Source organism: Sphaeramia orbicularis, chromosome 6 (assembly GCF_902148855.1).
Source record: "Sphaeramia orbicularis chromosome 6, fSphaOr1.1, whole genome shotgun sequence".
Taxonomy (NCBI): Eukaryota; Metazoa; Chordata; class Actinopteri; order Kurtiformes; family Apogonidae; genus Sphaeramia; species Sphaeramia orbicularis.
The window spans coordinates 4197116-4225110 of record NC_043962.1 but is presented as its reverse complement, the minus strand read 5'-3'; the positions used below and the strand labels follow the sequence as shown (position 1 = coordinate 4225110).

The 27995-nt window shown below is 36.5% G+C and overlaps 1 protein-coding gene across 1 annotated transcript; it reads right to left on the bottom strand.

Moving 5' to 3' along the window:
• LOC115421478 (C-Jun-amino-terminal kinase-interacting protein 1-like) lies at nucleotides 1-27977 on the bottom strand. The gene is made up of 12 exons (XM_030137382.1): nucleotides 27817-27977; nucleotides 15351-15426; nucleotides 11500-12096; nucleotides 10254-10835; nucleotides 8108-8365; nucleotides 7042-7117; nucleotides 6796-6962; nucleotides 5077-5180; nucleotides 2865-2975; nucleotides 2121-2191; nucleotides 1612-1710; nucleotides 1-627 (listed from the first exon to the last, which is right to left on the bottom strand). Exons 1-12 carry the CDS (start codon nucleotides 27886-27888, stop codon nucleotides 555-557), a joined length of 2286 nt encoding a protein of 761 aa, XP_029993242.1. The 5' UTR covers nucleotides 27889-27977; the 3' UTR covers nucleotides 1-554.
• Between the last annotated feature and the right edge of the window lie 18 nt (nucleotides 27978-27995).

Here is a 27995-nt window from a genome sequence, read left to right as displayed (position 1 = left end):
TACTTTTTTCACTTTAAACCATAGAGAAAACTTTGGAGTTGCCATTATTTATATATTATTACGTAATTATTTTACTGGTTTACTCCTGATCTTATAGGTCTATATGTGGATTCTGAACTAAACCAAGTGCTGGCACTGGACACAAACTCAAAATGTACTTAAGGTTTATTTCTAAACCTTCTGTCATTAAACCGACTCCTCATGTAAAGCCTTTGACACACTAGATGTACGTAGGGCTCTCCTTACATCCAGTATCTGTGTGCTATAATGTATAGGGTCATCATTTGAAAGCCAATAAAATGCATCCATATGTGATGTTTGATTTCGGGTAGGTCTCATGTAATCCCATCCATTCATAGAGGTATTTATATGTGACATGGCCAAAGGAAGGAAAAGCTCGCTGTATCACTGGACGCAGCTAAGAAAACAGAAATCCACCATGCAAATAGTCTGACAAAGGTAATACTGTAGCAGTGGTCCAGTCTGAGGCACCAGACCAGACTTACATGCACGCAGTGACAAGTCAGTACATAATGTGGGACATGGGACGGGTGTTATTCAATGAAGATGTCTTCGGTGGGACACGAGTAGCCAATATGTTCCTTGTAATACTGCTGGAACGCCCTCCTGTGGATGACAGAGCACAAAAAATAGTTCCAGAGTCCCTGTAAGTCAGCATCACGTTCTATCTGATGCAATCCCCAGTTGAATGTGTGAGGTTGTCAGGATCTGTCTCTATGTTCCAGTCCTGTGGTCTGGATGCAGATCAATCTAACTATAGAAGTGGGCGGGACTTTCACTGGAGGAGAACTCAACTAATTCAATCCAAGTCCATATATGACTTCCACCAGTGATTAATAGGAACTATATTGATATCTGTAACTATTTACGTGTTATAAACCATCAATATATGGACCATTAGAAGGAAAGGAACATTTTTAATATTTCAAAAATTTGTAAAAATTCCAAAATCCAAAATTTTCAGAATTGTGAGCACACTTTGTAGACATTGTCAAGACAGATACATAAAATATTTGAAATGAATCCAACCAGTAGTTTCAGAGAAGAAGATTGCTGAAATGCAGATATTGGTGACCTTGGGTTTGACCCTTCAAGGTCACTCAAGGTCAAAGGTCATGTATCTAAATGAAAGTCCATAGATGACTTCCTGTCAGTGATTAATAGTAACTATATTGATGTTATAAATCATCAAAATATGGACTATTATAAGTAAAGGCACATTTTTAATACTCCAAAAATTTGAAAAATTCAAAAATCTAAATTTCTCAAAATTATTCAAAACAGTAAACAAACTTTGTAGACATTGTTCTAAGGAAGGTACATTAAAAAACTGGAATTCTTCAATATGTCATGACTGATTGGCCGGTGAGTAAATAAAACACACATCTGTTGAGATGTTGTCAACCATCATTTTTTAAATAAACATTATCATCCGTGGATGCAGGGACAGAATAGAATAGAATAGAACATTTTGTTTCAACCTTAAAAATGTTAACCAGAAACAGTTTTGTGGACGTTTACACTAATGAAAGAAGCACCCTTCATTTACTGAGAATATGTGACAGATAGTGACTGATGAGCAGATCTTACCCGACAGATTCAGCCAGAGGATGTAGAGTTGTCTCTGACATCATGACATGACAGGCAAAGCGCTGTTGGTCTGGGTGTTTGGTGATGAAACCGAAATACCTGCGATGCATTAAAGAAAAGAAACATATTACAAACAAATCTGGAGTCAGTGGAGAAAGACACAGCCAACACAGAACACAACATGAGAAATTATTATTATTATTATTATTATTATTACAGTGTGTCGGGAATTTATTATATCAGGATAGGATACGACTTTATTTATCCCACAGTGGGGGAATTCAAGTGTCACAGCAGCATTTACAGTAAAAAGAACATAGCAAATATTAGAAAATACACAATAATAATTAAAGTTTGGACTCATTACTGTAAAAAAAAATGTAGCTTTAATTACAGACTGAATAACTGTCACTGCAGTAGTGAAGGTATGAAAGGGTTAAATCAGAGAACTACACATCCTGGTGTCCAACTGTCCAACTGACAGTAAAAACACTGGAGGTTGAACTCACTTGCTGTGTTTTGGATGACATCCACAGAACGAGATGTTCTTTAACTGGAAGAAATGGAAACACTGGTCGCCCTGAAACACACAAATGTAAAAGGTTTCACTGGTTTTATTCATTCCTGCTTTTTTTAAAGATGAAACTTTAAGCCCAGGAGTACAGTTCAGTGTGTATCTGTGACATCTCCACCATTCTAATAATGTGTAGTTACAGCTTATGGTCACCAGACGGCGCTGTAACACTGGTGAGATGTGGCATTAAAGCAGGGATCCAATCATTTCAGTTCAGGTTCCACATTTAGACCAATATGATCTAAAGTGGGTCAGACCACTGAAATAATAACAGAATAACCTATAAATAATGACAAAGACAAGATTCTTGCTATGTTTTAAAGTGAAAAAAGCAAAGTTTATGAAAATGTTTACATCTACAAACTGTTCTTTAAAAAATGTAAATAACATGAACCTGAAATTTCTTAAGACAAATAAGTTCAGTTTTAACAATATTCTGCCTCAGTTATCATTTACACATGTGCATTATAACTTACAGATCACAGTGGATCTACAAATACACAAAACATTGGGAGCTTTTGAGAAATTTGAGAAACACAAACTTAACAGAAAAAAATCCAAAAAATTTGAACAAAATAAAGAATAATGTGAGGAAAACTTGTACAAAAATGAACATACATTTAAGAACAGATAGTGACATCACAGGTTAATACAGGTTTGTAGAAGCCTGTGGACGTACCCTGTGTGCAGAGTGACACTGGTCCTGGACGATGATCTTCACCCCCTTCACACTGACCTCCAGGACACACGGGGACGGGGGTTGACCCGCCAACCGCCGGTTACACGCCACCTGGAAACACACACCCACAACCAGTCAACAAACATCAACACACACCGTTAACCCTCCGCTATCATAAACACCAAACACACATAATCTGAACAGTGTGGCACTAATGTCAAAATGTTTTTTACACACTTTGTTTTTAACTTTTTACATTTTTTTGTATTTCATCAACAAAAACACCAAATAATCAATATCTGTCATATTTTTAACCCTTTAAATGCCATGTTTGCAATGTAAACAAACCAAACCAACATAATAACCTATAAATAATGACGACTTTAAATTTTTGTGTTTTACTGCAAAAAAAAACAGTAAATTCTGAAAGTATTTACATTTACAAACTATCCTTTAACAATAAAATGTGAATAACCTGAACAAGTATTAACAACCTATAATAAAACTTTGTTCATGTTTCTCAAATTTTTGTTCATGTTTTGTTCTTTCCATTGCTTAATTTGAGGTAATTTTAGCAATATTCTGCCTGTTACTGAATGTTTTGAGCCTTTGTAGATCTGATCTGTAATGAACATGTATAAATAATACAGAATATTGTTAAAATTGCAATTATTTTTCTAAAAAAAAAAGTCAGTTTTTTCAGGTTGAGTTGTCATTATTTATAGGTTATTATATTATTTTATTGATCTGATCCACTTTAGATCATATTGGTCTGAATGTGGAACCTGAACTAACATGAGTCTGACATCGCTGGTCTGAACTGTTAACTAAACTGTAAATCTACAACCACAGTAACTTTAACATACATGTCCTAATTTTGTGTACCTGAAGAGGTTTTTTTTAGATCAAAGTAATTATACTGTTTTAACATGATTACTGTTATTTTCTATAGTGATAATTATTGCAGCTGCCACTGCTGTCTAATATATCCAACCTAGTGAAAGGTCCCACTGTAATGAAATAATCAGTATTATTAACACGTCTCCAGTCAGTGGACATAATCATATGTCTGATCAGTGTATGTGTATGAAAAGGGTCTAATATTCACTCGCTTTCTCTTTCTTCATCTTCATTTACTTCATTCGACACTGAACTCTCCACTTTTCTTCCAAATTAAATTCATTAAGGAAACAGATCAAATCCATGGTCATTGTAAAAGGAATTACATAACTCAATTATTCAAACTATTCAGTGAATTTAATGACCTTTAATCCCTGTTTAGTGTGCGTGAAATACTGCAGTGTTTATATGTTAGAATGGTGCAACCTCTAAAGTGGTTTATTTTCACAATAACAAATACGAGCAGTGGCCTCTGTAATGATCTTAAGGGTTTAGAGCAGGGGGGTCAAACATGTGGTCTGTGGGCTGAAACAGGACCACCGAACGGACCAATCTGACCCATGGAATGAATTAGTGAAGTGCAAAAATTACACCGAAGAAATTAACAATTAAAGGTGTTAAAATCATTTCAGTTCAGGTTCCACATTCAAATCAGTACGATCTCAAGTAAAATACTATCATAATAACCTATTAATAATGACAACTACTAATTTTTCCTCTTTGCTTTAGTGTAAAAAAGTCAAATTACATGACAATGTTTACATTTACAAACTATCCTTTACCAAAAAATATGAATTACCTGAACAAATATGAACAACCTGAAATGTTTTAAGAAAAATGAGTGTAATTGTACCAATAATCTGTCTGTTATTAAATATTTTGTGTATTTGTAGATCCACTGTGATCTGTAAATTGTTATGAAGATGTCTAAATGATAAACTAAAGCATCATAATACTGTTGAAATTGCACTTATTTTTCTCAAGAAATTTCAGGTTGTTATATTTGTGGTTGTTCATGTTATTGACATTTTTAAAGGATACTATATAGATGTAAACCTTTTTATTAAGTAATTTAACTTTTTCACTCTTATTATTTTACTAGTCTGACCCAGTTGACATTATATTAGGCTGAATGTGTAACCTGAACTAAAATGAGTTTGATGACCCTGATATACAAACACTGAAAACACCAAAAGCACCATTAGAGACAATAATTCTGTTTCCAGTTCTATATTTGGTTGGTATGTACTTCTTTCTTACCAAACTTCTTCATTAGTGTCATAACATTAATAATCAGTTTTGCGCTCTGTACCTTCTGCATTGCAGCACACAGCACGTCGCTGCCTTTGTGGATCGGAACCTGAACCGAACCCAGGAACCGCACCATGAACTGTTCCATCCAACCATCTTTGTGGACTGACAGGAGAAAAAAAAAAACACATTTTACAATCACCCCCACCGTTTTCAGATATTAACCCATAAAGACCCAAACAGCCACTGGTGACACAAACCATCTACAGATATGAACTTTTTAATACCTGTTGATCCACTAATTCTATCAACCCATGTAAATAATTGGTGTAAAATACAGTTTGTCGTCTTTTCATGGTCATCAGATATGACCCATTTGGACGTTCAGAGGCTCCATAATGAACGTGGAAACACTGTCATCTTCTACAACATTGATTCACCAGTAAATCCCACAGAGCTGGATCAATAACAGTCGATGGAGACGCATGTTTGTACATTTAGTTAGCAATATCTTTGATGAAAAAGTAACTTGTTCTTCATTTTTCTTTGTTTTGATATAATTAACTTTGAATTTATTCTGAGTTTTCATGAACATCTACATGGTCTGTGAATTAAATATAGGAAAATACATGATTTACACCAAAAAATGCAAAATACAGAGGATGATATTATATTTTAAACATTGGTGATTAATCAGTTAAGAAAGGTAGAAATAGAGAAAAATTAATTTAGGAACTGCCACAAAAGTAGCACTGCGTCGTTATGGGTTAATGAAGGCTATGAAAGTCTGGTCACATGTTACATCACAGCTCAATAATCAAAGTTAATAGTTGAGTAATAATGTAGTGATGCTGGGTAATTAGCAAAGTAATAACCATGTAAAGATAAAAAATAGTTCTAGTGTCCCTGTATGTCAGTGTCATGTTCTATGTAAATCAATCCAATCCAATCCAACTTTATTTAAAAAGCCCTTTAAAACAGCCACAGTGGACCAAAGTACTGTGCAGAAGACTAAAAGCACAATAAAAATTAATAAAAGCATTACAAAACATTAAAGTCAAATAAAAATAGATAAATAAAACAAGTTAAAATATAAAAACAGAAACAAAATGTCAACATTGCACAAGTGTTAAAAGGTCAAGGAGAACAGGTGGCTTTTAAGAAGTGATCTAAAAACAGGTAAGGAGGAGGCCTGTCTGATATGCAGAGGCAGGTTGTTCACCAGTCTGGGACCAGCAGCTGCAAAGGCCCGATAGCCCCAATCCACAGTTGAATTTGTGGGGTTGTCAGGTCCTGTGGTCTGGATGCAGGAGATCTATCTCCCAATAGAAGTGGTGGTACTTTCACTGGAGGAGAACTCAACTCATTCAGTCAAAGTCCATATACGACTTCTATCAGTGATCAATAGGAACTATATTTATATCTGGAACTATTTACATGTTATAAACCTTCAGAATATGGACCATTAGAGGGTAAGGCGAATATTTAATATTTCAAAAATTTGTCAGAAATTCTGTGAACACACTTTGTAGACAGTGTCCCAAGGATGCTAGATATAAAATTTCAAATGAATCTGACCAGTAGTTTTGTCGGAGCAGATGTTTGAAGAAATTGCTAACGAAGACGATGCCGGACACAGTGCCTTCACTACAGCTCATGACTCACTGACCAGTGACATAAACATGTAGACCAGTGTTATCAGCCTCAACATTAACCCAACTGTCACCATGTTACTACTGAGCTGTGACGTACAGTGTTACCTGTTTTTCAGGTTTTTTACCTTTGTTATTATCTTTGTCCATCTTGACGGCGTAGAATGCAGGGAAGATGCCGGTGGCTCCGGTCCTCATGTTGTAACCCTGACACCACAGGTCCTCACACTGGTTCAGGATCAACACGGGGTCGTCCGTCTCCAGGTACAGCTCGTCTGCATGACGGGGGACAAACCTGCACATGCACAGGTACAGGCGTCAGTCTGATGGGTTAGTTCCATATGCCACACAGCTGTGTTAGTTCATGTGTTCACCTGTAGACGGCTCTGTGGGTCTGCTGTCTCTCTACGCCGTCCAAAAGGCAGGAGAACACGCCAAAGGAACCTGCACCTGGATCACACACATCCATGTTACATTAGTGGGAGAACGCTCTGAGATTATTTCCAGGGTCAACAAAGTTCTAGTTCTGGATGAGGGGGACTGTTATAGAAAGAAAGTGGTGTCAGTGCATAACATCAGCTGAGTATCTGACAACAGGGATGTGATTAATGATTAATGATTTAGAAATGTATTGATCCATATCAATGGGTTGTTGAAAATGTTCGTGTCACTGACCTGTATTTGTGAGTCAGGACTAAAATTGTAGTAAATACTGAACAGGTTCAGTTCTCTTGGAATTTCAAGACTTGAAAGACTTTGTATGATCCCCTTACACCAGGGGGGTCAAAGATGGGGCCCGTGGGCCAAAACCTGTCCGACGAAGGGTCCAATCTGGCCCACAGGTAGAAAAATTACACTGAAGAAACTAACAGTCAATGGTGACAAACTGGTTTTCGTTAAGGTTCCACATACAGATCAATATGATCTGAAGTAAAATAATAACAAAATATCCTATAAATAATGGCTCCAAATTCTTTTCCATTAAATTATGAAAATATTTACATTAATAAACTATCCCTTAAGAATAAATTGTGAATAACCTCAACAAATTTGAACCTGAAATGTCTAAAGAAAATTAAGTGTAATTTTAACAATATTCTGCCTGTTATTAAATGTTTTGTGTCTTTGTAGATCCGAGCTGTAATATACATGTAGAAATGATAAGTTGAGGCATAATATTGTTAAAATTGCACTTATTTTTCTTAAGAAATTTCAGTTTTTTCATGTTATACAGATCTTTTTAGTTTGGAAAGTTTGTAAATGTAAATATTTTCATAATTTAATGTTAAATGTTTTTTTTGCACTAAATCAAAAAAATATTTGAAACGGACATACCTACGTATTTACGAATTTAAAGTGAGCATAAATGGGCCTTAATCCAGACATAAAACATTGCTACGTCACCATAAAAAACAGACAGTAATCAAAGAACAGACGTACCGGTAGCGCTGTAATGGCTGCTCTCGTTGCCAAACAGATTGAGAAACTTCCTGCTTCGCGGAGCTCCGCCCCTTCCTCCATTGGACTCGTCTTCCTCTGAGGTTGTGGTCGACGTTACCTTGGACTGTTTGCATATCCTCGCCACCACCTCCCTCCTTCTTTTCACCTCTTCCTCCCTCCTCCTCCTCAGGTCCTCCTCCCTTCTCTTCCTTAGCTCCTCCTCCTCCTTTCTCCTCTTCTCCTCCTCTTTCCTTCTCTCTGTGAGAAGAAAACAAGGACAGTTTACAACGACAGCTACAAACTAGGACTAGCATTAGCAAATACTTTAGTTTGTGCTGAGTGGTGTTCCACAAGGCCTTGTATTGGGTCCTTGACTGCATCTCAGGAGATTAAAGAGCATGTTATCTCTTTCTATGCTGATAACATCCTTCTATTAAAACATCAAACACATGATTAGATTCAGATCAACACAGTTCACAAGACCCAAACTGCCTGTATAATGAGTAATAATTCTACTCAGAAAAACTAAAACTTTATTAAACTGCACTAGATATGGATGATTAAATAGTCACAGCTCAGATTTTCCAATGTCATAATTCAATGTTAGTATTTTCTGTTTGTTTGTTTGTTTGTTTGTTTGTTTGTTTGTTTGTTTGTTTGTCAGTATCTATGATGCACCACAAAGTAAATCCTTCCCATCAGCAGAGTGGCATAAGAAATACCAAGAACTTCAATGATCCCCAGAGGATTAGCACTTTCATGACCTTTCCTCCAGATCCACTTTTGGCACAATTTACTTTTCTAGACCCAATATCACTTACAGCATACAGTAGTCACAGAGTGGAGTTTCCTTAGGTGAGGGTATCCTTTATCCAAATACATATATACACATGAGGCGCCACATAATATCGCCCATTGTTCACTGAATTACCATTCTGAAGCTCTGAGTTTACATTTTGCAAATTGGTATTTTGGAGACAGAAGTGATCATACTTGGACCACTGAAAAGCACAACATCATGCCACCGCTAATGGAAAACACCAACATCACAGGTAAGAAATAATAAATGCCACCAAGCAATTTTAATACTTGGCAAATGTTAACAATTACAGTTCTATTTTTTCATACTATTGACAAATTTAGCAGGTTAGATGGCCAACCACATAATAATGCAGCATAATAATGGTATTCTTCATCTAATAAACACTAATTTCTTTGCTAATAGTAACTGTGAACTTGATGAACCATTTCCTAGGTCATTACAACAGCTATCAGACTTCATAACGGTTCTCATTAACCTCTCATTAACATGTTTTCTCCACTTCCCTGTTATTTTAGTCGTATATTCCACTACCTTTGTGAAGCTAAGACTTTGGTAAACCTATTTCGACACCAAATAATTATAATGTTAATATTTACCAAGTATTCAAATTACTTGGTGACACTTATCATTTCATTACGTTTTCCATTAGCGGTGGCATTATATTGTGCTTTTCAATTGTCCAAATATGGTCATTTCTGGCTCCAATTAAGAGAGGGAAGTGGAGAAAACATGTCTAAAATCTAATTTTGTCATATCATCTTTTGAACATAGATGCTTATAACAGTTCTCATAACCCCCCATATTACACCATGTGCATCTATTTTGTATCAGTATTTTGTATATTTTTGTATATATTATTTGATTAAATTTATATAAATATTTGTATAAATAGCATATTTCTTTTTTCTCTTTGTATTTCATGTTTCAGACTATATTTTCAGCTTGTCTTCTGTGCACTTTACTTTTTAGTAACTTTTTTCTGTCAACTGTGAAATTTCCCCACAGTGGGATCAATAAAGTCTTATCTTATTTTTTTCAAAAACAAAACTATTTAATTGGGTAAAAAATCATAGAAAGCAGAAGTGATGTTGTCAAATATGGGCGGGACAGTAACAGGAAGTCTGATTCTACCGTCACTACATACGTACAAACTCCAAAATAAATCCAGTAATGGACTGAAATGTCTAAACTAGGGTTCATCGATTATCATGTAAACACATCAGATCTGATTTTTACAACACTATGATTACTAACACTTATTGGATTCTTATGCTCATGTAAACACTGTGTTACATCCATGTTCCAATAACTCTCTGCCATTACCTTGCTTCTTTGTCTCCTCCTTCCTCTTCCTCTCCTCTTCATACTCAGGGTCTTCCTCCTCATTGGCTGACTGATAGACGGTCTCTGCATCGCTGTCGTCATTGCGCTCGTTGTAGCTGTGTAAACAGTCCTTGAGGCTGACCAGCTCCAACTGAGCGTGCTCGTCGACCACCAGAGTGTATTTAACAGAGTCATAGCTCAACCCGGCTGTAGCTTCGCTCTTTGGTACAGTCCAACCGGCTGTGGGATCTCCCTGAGTGACACCGTCTTGGTTGTTCTCCTCATCCTTGTGGCCTCCTGCTCCTCCTGGTTCCACCTCAGGTTTACTACAGTCCATGTGGGTCTCCTCCTCAGCTCCGAGGTGGTGAAGTGGACCGTTGTGGACATTGAAGCATGGAGTCGGTTCTCCTTCTCCATCCTCCTCACTGATGTCTGGGTTGGTTCTGTGGGGGTGGGCAGGATGCAGGGGCCCGGGTGGGGGGGCCTCTGTATCTGAGCTCAGGGACATTCTGTTTGACCCCCCCTCGCTGCTGGACCGCGAGAGGACAGGGGGGTTTTCCTGGCTCCTGTCATGGTTTTGGCCTGGAAGGAGAAATATGGACAGTTAGATGGACAAAGCACAGGAACCAACTGAAAGGATATCACCGAACTGAACCATATTTAACCCTTTCATGCATGAATTATGAGAACATATGTCAAGAGTGTTTTTATTCATCTTTAAGGAATGCGATTGAAAATTTTTTATGAACCTATTTTTCATGGAGTTCCATAAATGTCCAACTCAACTGGAAGCAAAAAATTGAATGTTTTCCATATGATAAATAGTAGGCAGATGGAACACTGGTCAGTTAAATTTTTTGTGTTTTGTAATAAATCTCTCAGAATTCAAATAATTAAACTGGCATTTATAAGGTTAAAATCCTTAGCTGTTACACACATCTGAGCCTTCGTTTTTGTGTTTTACATAAGTGAAAACTGCAAAATAAAATAAAATTTTAAAAAAAAGGTTAAAATCCTGAAAATTGTTGAATGTTTGGTAGTTTTGAGCAGGAATGAAGTTGTTTAAGAGATTCATCAAAAGAAAAAAAAAAACATGTATGATGATTTTATAGCAGGTTTTTTTATATGATTGTGTATTTTTGCAACAGTTAATTATAATAATGTGCAGCTTTGACCTTTGACCCCCGAGGTTAAAGGGCTGAAAGGGGGGGTCCTTACTTCAGCACCCCGCCCCGCCCGCTGTTACCTTGTTCCTGGTTCTTGTCCTTGTTCCTCGGTGCTACAGGTGTGCGTGGGACGACCATGGCTGTCAGATAAACCTCAGGTTGAGCCAACATGTTTGCTTTGGCGCCGACTCCGCCCCCTCGACCTCCGACCCTTGCGCCTACTTTTCCTTTCCCATCAGCCATTCGACTCTTGGGTCCATTGGCCTCCCTCGGCCTCTGATGTGCGTTCTTGTCTTTCTCTTTGCCTTCACACAGCCTGCCTGCTCTTTTCTCCTCCTTCCCGGCTGTTACTCCATCCTTCCCTCTGATGTCTCCCAGACTCCTCTCCCTCATCGCTGCCCTTCCTCCCCCTCTTCCTCCTCCTCCTCCTCTTCCTCCTCCTCCTCCTCCTCTGCGTTGACTCCTCGCTGCGCCGGCGGACTGTGTGTGTGTGGCTCCTGATGACTGTCGTTCCCGTGGCCGAGCCCGTGCGTCTGCGGCGGCCGTGGCGGCGGCGGTCTGGCTGTGGGCTCTGCCATTGGCTGCAGCGACCGTGGGGGGTTTGGGGGCCGGTCTGCGGGTACTGTGCCGGACTTTGTCCTCAGCTTTGGGTTGGACATCCGGTGGTGTTAGATCCCCTTAAAATGCACATGCAAACAAAATTATCAGATTATGTATTAGGCAACCAGACATAACAGAGGGATTATCAACGTAGCTGCAGTAAGTGGTTTATCCTCCAAACTCAACTACAGGAGCAGGAAACATACACACACAATCAATTTAAAGGTGCAGTATGTAGGAATTCTGTTCTCAGTAATTATAAAATGGCCCTGACTGTCACCAGACATTAAGGAATCCTGTTCATTTCAAATACTGATCTCACTGACAGTAGTAGTCCAGACAGAATATTTGCATTTGAAAAGCTCAGTGTCAGCTCTGAAATGATGTTTCTGTTGTCATTGTGTGTTTTGGTCTGAGGCTCCGCCCATCACCTGTCTGCCAATCACAGTGTCTGTAGCCTTTCAGCATCCAGGTTGCCAGTTCCCCCTGAGCTGCAGCTGGAACATTTCTGATCATAAATGTCTGACGTTAATAAACCTAAAAGGACTCTTATTATTCCCAAATACGTCATGACAAAGTGAGAAACAAAACAAGGAGATGTATAGAAGATGATTTAGAAACATGGAGACGACTGAAAGAGGAGAAGAATCTGAAGAACGACGCCGGCTCTGCCTTAGTCTGACCACCGCTGAGAACCACTGAGAGCTGGGACCACCGTCTCTTCACCTGGTCCTAGACCGTCGGTCTCTTCTCCCAGGGCCAGGCTGCAGTCTCTTCTCCTGGCCCTGGTGAACAGACTGCCGGTCCAGGACTGGTGAAGAGACCGGGTACCAGTGTAGGACTTGTCTCTTGCCATGGTAGCTCCTTGTAGTTCAGTGTTTTCTGCAGAAGTGACCTCTTCATGTAGCAGTGTGTAATCCGAAAGGGGGGGGGCGGGGTGTCGGTAGTCCAGCGTCCATGGTTCGGCCAGGGGGTGGTTGGGGGGGGGGGGGGGTAAGATAGCGATATATGCTGCTTGTACTTCGCTGAAGTAAAAGTGAAACTTAAGGCTCATTTCCCTTTTCCCTATCTCCTGAATCTTCGCAAACTTTCATTTGAGTGTTCAGGACGTTTTTCCTGGCCTATTATATATTATACTGATGCAGAATAAGTCTGGTGATGATTTTTTTGTATGAAATTTATGGTGTGGTGGCAAGGATTAGTGGAAACGCTAGAAGTAGATGCTCATGCTGGATCTGGCAACCCCTAGTCTGGGGGGAGGAGCAGAGGATACCACGCTCTACAGTATTTTGAATGTGATTGCAGTACCAGTTTTGGCCACAATCCTACATACAGCACCTTTAAAGAAGATTTAGTTCTACTCAAAAACAACTTGTTGTCACTTTTCTACCTCTATGTTTATCTGGAGTCAAGAAGTGTTATAATACACTCTAAAGTCTTGTATCAAAATATATTTCACATTGCTTTTGTGTACACCAGGGGTGTCAAACATATGGCCTGTGGACCCTCCAGTGTATTAGGTAACGAGCTGTGCACCTGTGATCTGCACGGTTAATTTGTGAAAAGCATGGCCAAAAAAATGGTGTGGAGTAAATATTCTAGTCTTATTCTTGTTAATTATCAATATATTGTTCTCTTGCCTTGTCACAGCCTAATTTTGGCTAAATCCATCTATTTTTCACAAAAATTAAATGAATCATCAATTAAGTAAAGAGCAGGAACTATTAGTGTGTCTTAATGGGGGCGGTACAACGTGTAAAGACCCCGTATAAGACACCCCCTGTTACAAATTTGTTTTCACGTGGGAACACCGTACCTGAAATTTTTCAGGGACGAGGGGGCTACGCACATTGCTTTTACACCTGCCGGAATATTACACACTTTGTTATTTTTACACACCCTGTTCTTCCATTTCTGCCTAATACACTGTGGACCACCACTAGTCTGCCAAAGGGTCTAATCCAGCCCATAGGATGAATTTATAAAATACAAAAATTACTCTAAAGATAATAACAGTTAAATATGTTAAAATCATTTTAGTTCAGGTTCTGCACTCAGACCAGGACCAGACCAGAAAAATACTATCATAATAATCTACAAATAATGACAACTACAAAATTTTCTCTATGTTTTAACATGAAAAAAGTAAAATTACATCATGAAAATATTTACATTTACAAACTATCCTTTGAAAATGTGAATAACATGAAAAACCTGAAATGTATTACGAAAAATAAGTTCAATTCTAACAATATTCTGCCTCAGTTTATCATTCACACATGTATGTTACAACTTACAGATCAGAGTGGATCTACAAATGCACAAAACATTTAGTAATTTTGAGAAATTTGAGAAACATGAATACAATTAACAGGAAACCCCCAAAAAACAACAAATATGAACAACATAAAGATCACAATAGCCTATAAATTACGACAACTCCGAAAGTAAAATTACATGTATCCGTTTAGATGTACAAACTATCCTTTCACAAAAATGTGAATAATCTAAACAACCATGGACAACTTGAAATTTCTTAAGAAAAATAAGTGCAATTTTAACAATATTAGGAGGTATTTAAGTGTGTTTCAAGTCATTTGTAGGGGGGTCAACAGCACTTCCCAGTGGACGACCATAAGGCTTTACCATGAGGTCCAAAAATTTAATTTCCGTCAAAATTTTTGTTTCACTTTAAAACAGACCCAGATAATCCCTAAGACATCAGTGAGTCACCTCTGAGCTATTTAAGTGTGTATTTGTAGATCCACTGTGATCTATAAGTTATAATAATAATAAGCCGAGACATAATACTGTTGAAATTGCACTTGCTTTTCTTAAGACATTTCAGGTTATACACAGTCATTCAGTTTATTGATCCAGACTGAACCCTTTGGTGGACCCATTTTAGCCTGAGGACTTTAACAAATGTGTTTTGTTTTGTTTTGTTTTTTTATCTTCTCTTTCTTTTTCTATTGTATTTGATGTTTTTTGTCTTTTGCTGCTGAACATTTGAATTTCCCTCTTGGGGGATCAATAAAGAATATCTTATCTTATCTTATCTTATGTTATCTTATCTTGTCTTATGTTTGACTCCCCTGCACTCTTAGCTTTTGTGTTTCTCCAAATGCAGTAAACACATCCTCACAGTCCTCTTCATTTTGTTATATTTATCACAGTGAAAAAAGTTCTCTACTTGGAAGCTTTGTGTTTAGCAGCGCTAGGGGGGATGCTCACATATTCACCATCTGTTCCTTTATTTTAGCACCAGTGAATTTTACACATCACAGTGAACTTGTTTCTTCCTTTCTGCTTCAGCTCCGTTGGTTCTTACCTGTGATGTGAGGGGAGGAAGAGCGTGAGTCCTTCCAGCTGTCCTTCTTGCCTAAAGAGTTGTTGTTGATGGAGTCCTGGACAGAGATAAGGACAGAGACGCATGTTAGACATGTTTGTGCAGAAACTCACAGCTGATGAGATTATCACTGATCCCACTAAGGATACACTGAAATAATGCAATCACAGCTTGATTTAACCTCATCTGAACCCTAAAACCATGTATTAGTCCTCCAGCAGTGGGATCTACCACTGCAGGTTTTGTCATTCAAAGTGCTGTTGATCATTCTGCTTTATTACTGATCCATATATACTTATTATCCCACAAAGCTGGAATTCACCCTCAGAGCTTGATGAGTTCATCACTTACACACATCTAATGATTCTTGATATCATTATCCTCATAGCATAACTGCCTAAGTCTTACACGATATGGACAAAAGTATGTGGACACATTGAATTCAGGTGTTTCTTTTCTAACAGGGGTCTGGGATACAAAACAATAATGACTCATGTCAGAATATAGTTTTATATTCAGATAAATATCATTTCATTGGTTAGTTTGGTTTAAATTGTTATCTTTGCTTCCAAAATGCCTCACAGATGGTTTTGACTTCACTTCTCTCAACAGATTGTGTTTGTTTTTATCTATGACTATGATTTTAAATGTTCCACCTCTGAATTTCAAAAATAACTCACTGTAAATAACAATTTTCTACCACAACTAACCATCTACTTTCTTCACATCTCATTGAGGAAGAAAAATCTCCCATTAAAGTTAGAATACTAATATTTATAAACTATATGGACAAAAATATTGGAGCACATCATGTCTACAGCTGTAAGATGTCCAGTTCATGAGGTTTTGAGATAAAAACATCAACATTTCCTTAAAGTTTGAGGAAATATTGGAAACATTTAGGAAAATGTAGACGTAGAACATTTTAAAGCAGAGTCTTGGATAAAAAAAACGTAACAAGTAAAATAATAAATTAAATTCACCTAATTCACAATAAAAATAAATACATGAATGATAAATTAATAAAAGAAAATAAGAAAATTTACAAAATAATAAATAACATAGAGAAAATAAGCAACAAAATGAATTTAAAAACTGAAACATTGATTCACTAGTAAAACCCATGGAGTTGGATCATGTGATATTTATCACCTGAATGTTCCAAGGATTCAAACTGGAATGGGGACGCGAGCCTTCATTCCTCTGCCTGGAATACTCGTTATTCGGAACTACAAAATACCAGAACTCATCTCACTACAAGCTTTTCATACTATTTTTCTGACTAGACAGTGAAAATCCTTTGGACAGTGCCTGTGTTTTTAAGTTGTTTGATGACCTCGACCAGATCTTGCACTTAAAAAAATTGTTTGTGACCTAAACTACACTGCACTTTAAAAATTCTGTTAAACTGTTCTTATTTTGTGACATTCCTAAATTACCTGTCTTTCATCATGCTGTATGTTACTTGACCTCTTGGTCAGGTCCATAAAGGTTCAATAAAATAAATAAATAAAAATGACAGTGGATGGACACACTGGGTTTATGTTCAGTTAATGATAGATTTGATGAAAAAGTCATATTTTCTTTAGTTTTCTCTATTTTTTTATATAACCCTCAACTTTAATCTAAACTTTTGTGAACATCTACATGATCAGTAAATTAAATATCAAATACATGATTTACAGTGAAAAATGCTAGATACGGAGGATAATATTATAATAAATGATGATAAATCACTTAAGTAAAGGTTAAATAGAGAGAAAAATTAATTTGGGAATGGCCACAAAAGTATCACTGGGTCTTTATGGATTAAAAAGATGAATATAAGAAACTATGTACAAATGTGACATAGTGTGGGCGAGCACTTTCCTGTCATCTTTAAATAAAATATTGATCGCGCAGAAGCGCTTGGTTTGAATTGCGACCAGTTCTAAGCCACTGACCTCTTCTGCTAATTTATTCTTCAAACTAAATTGACTTAATATTTTTAAACCAAATTACCAAATTTGCATTTTTATGTCGAAAATTCAGTATAATCAAAGCACCTTGCCGGAGCATTTCATCTTGTATTTTGCAGCCAATCCTGCAGTTCACAGATGCAATACTCATCAAAATCAACATTTTCATTTGCCTAAATGTGTCACATCAAGAGCTCAGTTTTGTATGAGGTAGAGGGTGTAAACTGTGGAGCCAGTTTTCACATGTTCTTGGAAATAGTACATCAGAGATATCCTTTAAGAAATATTTAAGGAAATCAATTATGATATCACATTGAGATATATAAACATATATATACACACACACACACACACACACACACACACACACACATATATATATATATATATATATATATATATATATATATATATATATATATATATATATATATATATATATATAAGTTTCATGAGTTTTGAATGTGTATGGACTTTGGAAGTCTCATAACTTTTATAATGTTTCTGTATTTATAAGGTGGAGGCTTTAAAACCAACTATTTTAGGCTTTCTGCCTCTCCCTGTACCCTTACTGTTTTATTATGTCTTTGATCAATGTTATGTAAGTGCAAAATAAATCATTAAATCAATGTAGAAACTACCCTTAGAGCTCTGAGGGTTAAACTGATCCTGAATCTGTCTCCATCTTTTTTTCTCCAGGAAAAGGAAGGAGTTCTGACTTGGAGGAAAGTGGCAGTCCAGCCTCGACGTCATGGCAACCGCACAGACTGTGACTCACTCCCTGACATCCCATCATGCATCTGCTCTGTCCCACACCTTCTGTTGCTATGGTTATTTGGACAAAGTGTGTGTGCGATACCAGTGTATGTGATGTGTCGTGTCTGACATTTCGACAGCAGACGTTCAGATGAGACGTTTTTATTCTCACTAACGTCACTTTGAGTCTGATGCTCTTTTATGAAGCGTCCAGTTTCTGCTGACGCCGGCTTCTGTTGGGTTGGATTACACAGAGCAGCGCCTCTGAACTCCTGCCCACCATGATTTTACTGACCACATTTTATGGAGAAAAGTTAAACAAAATCATAGATCACCGGGTCTCACAAGGTTATTATTGATCAGACGTGATCCTGGTTTTAACTCCGACATCACATTTGTACGTCCACTGTCATCCAACTCACCATAACGCCATCATGTTTGAACTACTGACAAAAACAGTATCTGAAAGGTGAGATTCAGAGCTTTTGTTTGCTATATAACACATTAGGGTAGAGGTCTGCATTGGCTGAGGGGGAGAGGTGGAAGTGGGCGGAGCAGAGAGCAGCAGAGTGCAGTCGGTGAGAGAGAGATGGAAGATTTTTATTACTTTTAGCAGCATTTTACAGAGGTTTTAGCGGTGAATTCTTGTAAATAATTGTATATAATAGTTTTGGAGTGTTCTACTAGTGTGTTTTGCCATGTTTTTTGTAGTCTTGTCTTTTTTTTTTTTTACTGTTTTTATCTGTATTTTTGCAGGTTGCATAGTTCATTACCTCCGCCAGGAGGTATTGTGATCGCTTTGCTTTGTGTGTTTGCATGCGTGTTTGTTTGTTTGCGTGCGTGCGTGTTTGTTAGCAAGATAACTCAAAAAGTTATGGACAAATTTTCACGAAATTTTCAGGAAATGTTGATACTGGCACAAGGAAGAAATTATTAAATTTTGGTGGTGATTGGGGGGGGAGGGGCAGATCTGTCTTGGTCCGTGCTCTCCGAGTGCTTTTCTTGTTGATAGTTGTATTTTATTTGGTTTAGTTTTCTTGCTTTTTTTTCATTATCTTATTCAATTTTTCTTTGGTTTTGTTCATTTTTTCATTATTTTACTCTTTTTTTTTTTTTTTTTTTTAGTTTTGTTCATTTTTTCATTACTTTATTACATTTTTTTTCCCCTGCTCTAATCATCAGTTTTGATCACTGCTTTTATACGTATTTTTCCAGTTTGTATAGTTCATTGATAGTTGTGTTTTCTCTATACATATTATATAAATGTGTGTATACTTCCATAAACTAAATCTATATGCAGTTCTATCCAGGGCAGACAGATGCAGTGTCTGTATTTGAATCAGATGATGGATGTTTTTGTCAGTGAAATGAGGGGCTCTGTCTACAACTAGACAGAAAGCGAACACAGACTATCACACAGGATCAAAATGACTAGAAAGAACTAAAAATAAGAAGAACATGGATACAGAATGATCTACACAAACAAAAATGTTTAAGCACATGGAAAATAGTTGAAAGTGTATTTCTATGATCTCTTAAAATTTTGTTCTTCACATTTACAGTTGTTCTACAGTGACCGTCACAGATTAGGTAGTTTGGATGCAGATGCTTTGCAGAGCAATCACTCTGCAGACTGTACTTTGTGGTTGGCATCAGAGGTGAAAGACAAAGGTGAGCAATCTATCACAGCATGGAGGCTGCAGGAGGAACTTGACCAGATCTGTGGAGGAGGCTGATGGAAGGACACAAACTGAAAACCGATGTTCACAGGAGTTTTCTTAAAGATGGTCTAAGACGTTCTAAAGACCAAGCATCAGGGGATGTATCTGTACAAATGGATTTTCTTCAATGATGCATTGTTTTATGGATGGATAAACACTATTGTCCATGCCGTAAATTGGTTTTCCCTGACAGTCATATCACAAACATACGGCCCATGTCAAACTTTTAGTTCAGGTTCAACATTCACACCATGATCTACAGTGGGTCAGACCAGTAAAATACTATCATAACAACTTATAAATAATGACAAATACAAACCTTTCTGTACATTTTAGAGTGAAAAAAATAAAACTTCATAATAAAAATGTTTACATCTACAAATTAACCTTTAAAAAATGCGAAAAAATATGACAAATATAAACAAATATAACAACCTGGTTCAGGTTCCACATACAGACCAATAAGATCAGAAGTAAACCAGTAAAATAATAACATAATAAGATATAAATAATGACACTTTTAAAGTGAAAAAAGTAAAATTACCTTTTGAAAATATTTACATTTATCAAGTATCCTTTAAAAAATATGGATAATATGAACCTGAAATGTATTAAGAAAAATAAGTGCAATTTTAACAATACTCTGCCTCAGTTTATCATTTACAAATGTGCATTACATCGTACAGATCACAGTGGATCTACAAATACACAAAACTTTTAATAACAGCCAGAATATTGGTACAATTACACTTACTTCTTTTAAGACATTTCAGGTTGTTCATATTTGTTCAGGTTATTCACAGTTTTTGTGAAAGGATAGTTTGTAAATGTAAACATTTTCATGTAATTTTACCTGTTTACATTAAACAAAGAGAAGAACATTGGATTTGTCATTATTTATAGGTTATTATGACAGTATTTTAGTAATCTGACCCACTTAAGATCATATTGGTCTGAATGTGGAACCTGAACTAAAATGATTTTAACACCATTGGTTATTAATATCGCCACAAATTCATTCCATTTTTAACTGGTTTTGGCCCATAGGCCGTATGTTTAACACCCCTGGTATAGATGTTGTCCCAGTTTTAGGAACAGCTGTGTTTTATATGGTGGGTAGAAGTTTAGTCAGTGTCACAAATGGTGTCTTTGCCTAAATGTCAATTATTTGCCCATAAATGAATCTTATCAAATGCTTATAAGTGTTCTTCAGAAACACGTGGATTAAAAAAACAATCTGAGATATTAAAGGTTTTGTCAGAACTTTCAGTCCTGTATGTACGTCCCCAAAACCAGCAGCGTCTTCCTTCTTATTGGATAACCAGGTGGTGATGAATCCATGTGGTGCGGTTCACTTCCTGTCTCATCATCCCTGTCTCCCTTTCCAAGTGAACTTCAAATGGCTTTGGGGCAGACATAACAGATCAATGGAGCTGCCTCGGATGCTGCATCGATTCCATCCCGCCTTGTTCTCTCGCAGAGGCAGCCAGGAGGGGCCGAGCGCTGCTGTTTATTATTGCATTACTCCTTATGGGGCATGTGCTGCAGCATGACTCCTCATATACACTCAGTCCACTGGATGCTTTTCACACCGTTGGTCTTTGCCTCTAAAGCAGCAGAACTGGTCAGTGATTGGATATTATATTTACAACAGTATCTGCTTCTGCTCTGACCCGTCCATCACTAAGGGCTGATGCATCGCTCCTACCCACATGTTCAGGTGTTTAAGTGGTGTTTTCCAGGAGCTTATACTAACTTCTAAAGCATTTGGCATCATGTTAAAATACTTTTTGGATGAATGTGTCTCCAGCGCCAAAATTTTTGTGAACACCATCATTCAAATCACAGTGACTTCTCAACCACTATTCGCACTATTGACAAAATTCAATCTGAAAGCTGAGATTGGGAGCTTTCGATTCCTAAATAACACATTCCGGTAGGTACATCACTTTTAGCAGCATTTTAGTGAGGTTTCAGCGCTATTTTTGCAGTTAATTCTTGTAAATAACTGTATATAACAGTGACAGTGCTGTTTTGGAGTGTTCTACTAGTGTGTTTTACCATGTTTTTGTCGAGTTTTGCTGTTTTTTTCACCTTTTCTTCACTGTTTTTATCTGTATTTTTCTCAGTTTGTATAGTTCATTGAGAGTTGTATTTTAGCTGTAAATAATATATAAATGTATGTATGTATTAAACCAAAAAATACTTTGTGGTTATAGTTCTAACAAGATAACTCCACATTTAATATTTTATTTGGGAAACTCATGTACTCATGAACATGTGCATTACAACTTACAGATCACAGTGGATCTACAAATACACAAAACATTTAATAACAGGCAAATATTGGTAAAATTAGACTAATTTGACAAGACATTTCAGGTTGTTCATATTTGTTCAGTTTATCCACATTTTTGTGAAAAGGTAGTTTGTAAATGTAAAAATTCTCATTGAATTTTTTACATTTTTACACTAAATAAAGACAAAGAAAAATGGATTTGTCATTATTTATAGGTTATTTTGTTATTATATTACTGGTTGATCCACTTCAGATCATATTGGGTTGAATGTGGAACCTGAACTAAAAACCCCTGAAACACTAATTTACAAATTATGGGATTTTTTTTTGTTTTTTTTTTTAACAACAGCCATATATCCTTATATCCATTCGATATGTGCTGTGTTACTGCAGCCATGTCTTGAAAGGAGGTATTTTTACTTCTTTTTATATAAGCACACCAGGTAAAATTAAGAGCTATATATGTAAAACCTTTAAGTTAATCTACTGACTGAGAGGCCGTTTGAAGCTGCAGCATATGGTGAATACCTCTGATATCTGCCTCTTTAATCCACAGATACCACCCTCTGTACTTTCTGCTGGATTTCAGCGACGCTCAGCATGAAGCTCACAGAGGGTGAAACCGAAGACACAGTCACCTCCTATATCTACCCGTCAGCATATTATCTCCATATTATATGTCGGCTTTCAGTGGATCATTGACTGCTGGACGTTCTGTCTCATCATTACTGATATTACTGATCACTTCGACAGGAGCTCCTGCCATCAAAGTTGCAGTGAGGGATGGTTTTTTGGCGTCACTGCACAAAAAAACTCCGTAATTACTTTTTCAGCATATTATAATTCAAGACAAAACTAGAAATTAACCCCCTTCTCTGTACTGTCACTAGAATTTGGCTGCTAATGGGTGTTTCCAGACCGGTAAGAGGTTTGATATGTGATTGACAGCTGTAATTACCAATCGGTGTCCAGATTCAGTCAGATACAAACACACAGCATTGAAAAGTGGCTTTACTTTCCTGCACTTTTCCCCCATAAACACCAACAGTTTTCTCTCTAGTAAATAATAAATAAAGATATAATACAATATGTAAGAATAGTTAAATTAAAAAAAAACAAAAAAACTCTATATACATAAAGACACAGTATCAACTTATACACAGTAATGGTGCAATTTTTCTTGCACTTTCTTTACTCTAAAGAAAGAGAACAATCAAGTTTAACCCATAGACCCAGTGCTACTTTTGTATCAGTTCCCAAATGAATTTTTCACTCTACCTAACCTTTTTTAAGTGATTTATCACCATTTATTGTAATATTATCCTCTTTAGCTTGAGTTTTTTTCAGTGTAAATCATGTATTTTCCTATATTTCATTCACTGATAATGTAAATGTTCATTAAAGAACCACAGTAAATTTACAGGTTATTAAATCAAAAACAGAAAACTGAAGGAAGAGTGAATTTTTCAGTAAAATATATCATTAATGAACATAAACCCAGTGTGTCCATCCACTGTCATTGATCCAACTCCATGGGTTTTACTGGTGAATCAATATTGTAGAAGACAAAGGTGTTTCCATGGTAACTACAGAGCCTCTGAACGTTCAAACGGGTCATATCTGATGACCATGAAAAGACGACAAACTGTATTTTACACCAATTATTTACATGGATTGACAGGATGAGTAGATCAACAGGTATTAAACAATTTACATGAGTAGATGGTTTTGATCTCCAGTGGATGTTTGGGTCTTTATGGGTTAACAGTAGTAAACAGTAAACATTTACTACTTTACACGAGCAAAGTAGTAAATACATGAATAGTGATGATTATTTTGATCACAGTGAGTTTTACAATAAAAAAAAATCTATGCATTTATGACCATGGACTATTTAATATAATATATAATTTATGGACCAGGAACCATGATGTCACCCAATGGTTTCTGGATCACCATTTTAAATCCAGGAGCGAAAAGAGCAGAACTACAGGAGCCTGGGAGGTCAAAGGTCAGCTAATGCTAAGTACTAGCTAACTGACTCAGCAAAACAGTTAACGTCAATTCGAACCTGTCAAAATTTCTATTTGACCTGCGATAAAGGTAGACTAGATCAGTCAGCACCAGAATGAGTCCTGAAGAAAATAAATAAATAAATAAATAAATAAAGGTAAGACTTTTTGGAGGAAGTCAGAACAAAATTATCACAGTACTGCAAATTTAAGATATGTTAAACAATTGTGATAAGATAACATTCTGTAAATTATTTATGATGTGATGACAGTGGTAATGATCTATCTGTCCCAAAAAGACCTCGACTGAGATGAAAAGAGTACGAGAGGGTGTTTGATCAGCAAAACTGGTCCAACTGTGGTTCAACAAGTGACAGGAGGCAGCTTTAGAAGTACTGTGTAAGTGTCCAAAGACAAAGAGGAAGCTGAAGGTGACAGGGCTTTTTCGGTCACTGTCCCCTGTGGAATGAACAACCTTTGCACATCAGACAGGACTGTTTTTAAATCCTCTCTAAAAACACATTTTAACTCAGCGTGAGAGGTTGGCTTTTGTTGTTTTAATGTATAATTACTTTTATTGTTTTTATCCATTCTTTTACGTGTTTTGTTTTTATGTCTGTGTAAAGCACTTTGGCCAACTGTGTTGTTTTTAAAGTGCTTTATAAATAAAGTTAAATTGAGCCGTATGATGAGGACAAGAAATGAAAATTTTTCCATGTTTTAGTGGAAATCTGATGTTAAAAATACATTATTAACATTAAATTATTTTATCACAGTGCACAATCAAATTTACTCATTTACTGTGTTCATCCAGAAAAAAATGATGAACCTCCACATTAATTAATAAAATTTACATAACAGAACGTGGTTGTAGTTGCAGTGACTAAAACTTGCCTACGACATAAGTTATGAGGCTTGTTGTTCTGGTAATGGGTTAAAAGCACATTGTAGATTTTGGTGTGTGTTGCATGTACAATATATACTGACAAATATACTGAGTGAGGGTTGGTTCTCATGCAAAACATGCCCTTTCAATATCATACTTTTTTTCCCCAAAAAACACTGAACTTACCTTGTATATATCGTTTATTACCTTGTACATATCCTATATTACCTGCATATATCCTATATTACCTGTATATATCCTATATTACTTGTAAATATCCTATATTACCTTGTATATATCCTGTATTACTTGTATATATCCTACATTACTTGTATATATCCTATATTACCTTGTATATATTCTATACTACCTGTATATATCCCATATTACCTTGCATAGATCCTATATTACTTGTATATATCCTATATTATCTTGTATATATCCTATATTACCTGTATATATCCCATATATCCCATATTACCTTGCATATATCCTATATTACCTGTACATATCCTATATGACCTTGTATATATCCTACATTACCTGTATATAATCTATATTACCTGTATATATCCTATATTACCTTGTATATATCCTATATTACCTGTATATATCCCATTTCACCTTGTATATATCCTATATTCCCTGTATATATCCTATATTACCTAGTATATATCCTATATTACATTGTATATATTCTATATTACCTGTATATATCATATATTACCTTGTATATATCCTATATTGCCTGCATATATCCTATATTACCTGTATATATCCCATCTTACCTTGCATATATCCTATATTACCTTGTATATATCCTATATTACCTGTATATATCCTATATTACTTTGTATATATCCTGTATTACCTTGTATATATCTTATATGACCTGTATATAACCCATTTTACCTTGTATATATCCTAAATACTTGTATATATCCTATATTGCCAGTATATTTCCTATATTATCTTGTATATATCCTATATTACCTGTATATATCCTATATTGCCTGGATATAGCCTATATTACCTGTATATATCCTATATTACCTATATATATCCTATATTACCTATATATACTCTATATTACCTGTATATATACTATATTACCTGTATATACTCTATATTACCTGTATATACTTTATATTACCTGTATATATACTATATTACCTGTATATACTCTATATTACCTGTATATATCCTATATTACCTGTATATATTCTATATTACCTGTATATACTCTATATTACCTGTATATACTCTATATTACCTGTATATATACTATATTACCTGTATATACTCTATATTACCTGTATATATCCTATATTTCCTGTATATATTCTATATTACCTGTATATACTCTATATTACCTGTATATATCCTATATTACCACCTTATTTGTATATATATTTGTATATATTTCTCATCTGTAGTATAGTTCTCTTTCGTATATTTCAGTAGTTTTAGTAATACTCTGGTAGCATATGTATAGGGACTATTTTATTCTGTAGCTTTTCACACATGCCTACAATTTTCTTTAGTATTTTGTGTGATATTTTTATAGTCTTCTTTTGCACTACGTTTTGCTGCTAAACTGATTTACATTGTTCATGTGACAGTGACAATAAAGATCTATTTTAATAAGCAGAAGGATTATCTTATCTTATGTTCTTATTCTGAAATGTAATCAAAAACAGTAGTATTTCCAAAGTCTTTCCACATCTTAACTGTTTTTCTGTGCAAAGACGCTAAACCTTTCATCATCCACATCAGGATTATTCCTCCTGGTCTGAGATTCTCAATAATAAATGTCAAAACTATGCAAATCTCCACACATCAGAGTAATGTTATTGATCCATTCATGTAGGTTGAAATCAGTCTTAATGTTGTGAAGATGATGCAATAACGCCAACTTTAAAAACAAAGTCAATAAAAAATGTCTGAAAATGTAAAGAGTTGAACGTATAGATGGTTTTGTCATCATGGACATAGACAAATAAATCTGATTTCACCTCAAACATGCTTATATGCATTGAGAATACAAACAGCCTCCTGTCTAAAATATGACTAAAATCAAATTAAATGTGTTGTAATTCAGGCCTGAAGGCACAGAAGGAGCGTTAATGAAACAGTACAAATCTCCTGTGTGTGATTGGACGCTGATGCTGAAGGGAAGCCCAGGTTATGGTGACATGACTGAGCTCTGATGTGAACTGACACAGTAAACAGGATGCAGGTCATTTAAAGGGACCGACCCCGGTACTACTACTACAGATACTACACTCAGTACTGAACACTGGCCTGCCCAGTCGGGGTACTGATTACTGCATCTCTTATTGTGTTTTAAATGTGAATATTCTGTCTTTATCTGCTGGTTTGGTGTTGTTTCCCTGTGCGGTGCATCTCAGACAGTCATATATATTTCCTGACATGATCTTAACGCTGCGATCAGGGTCAGTATCAATGTGTCCTTGAGCAAGCCAAGCTGTGAACCTGCACCTGCTGTAGCCCCGCTCGAAAACCAAGACGGATTGATGAATTTGTGACATGTTTATTGAAGCCATGCGACGTTCAGCTGCAGCTATTTTCAGCGTTGACCCACTGCCAACACACAAACAGACACACAACCAGCCAGTGCTGCCTCATCCTGAAGGATCCTCCCATATAACACACACATCCACTGACTAACCCATTTATTCAGCCTGATGCTGCTGTTGCCTCTCACGCCCATTTCCTCAGGTCGTCTTCACAGCAGACCCCCCCACCCCCACCCCACGCCCCCCCAGGCATCATCCTCACCCTCATATCCTTACCTGGGTGCCGGCTTGTGGCAGCTGTGGGAACAGAGCCAGGGTGGTGGGTCTCTTTGGTCGATATTTGTCCATGACAGCACAGGTTGATCCCCCTTTGACAGGCGACAGCTTCCTCCCTCCCTCCTCCTCCTCCTCCTCCTCCTCCTCCTGCTCCTCCTCCTCCTCCTCCTTCTCCTCTC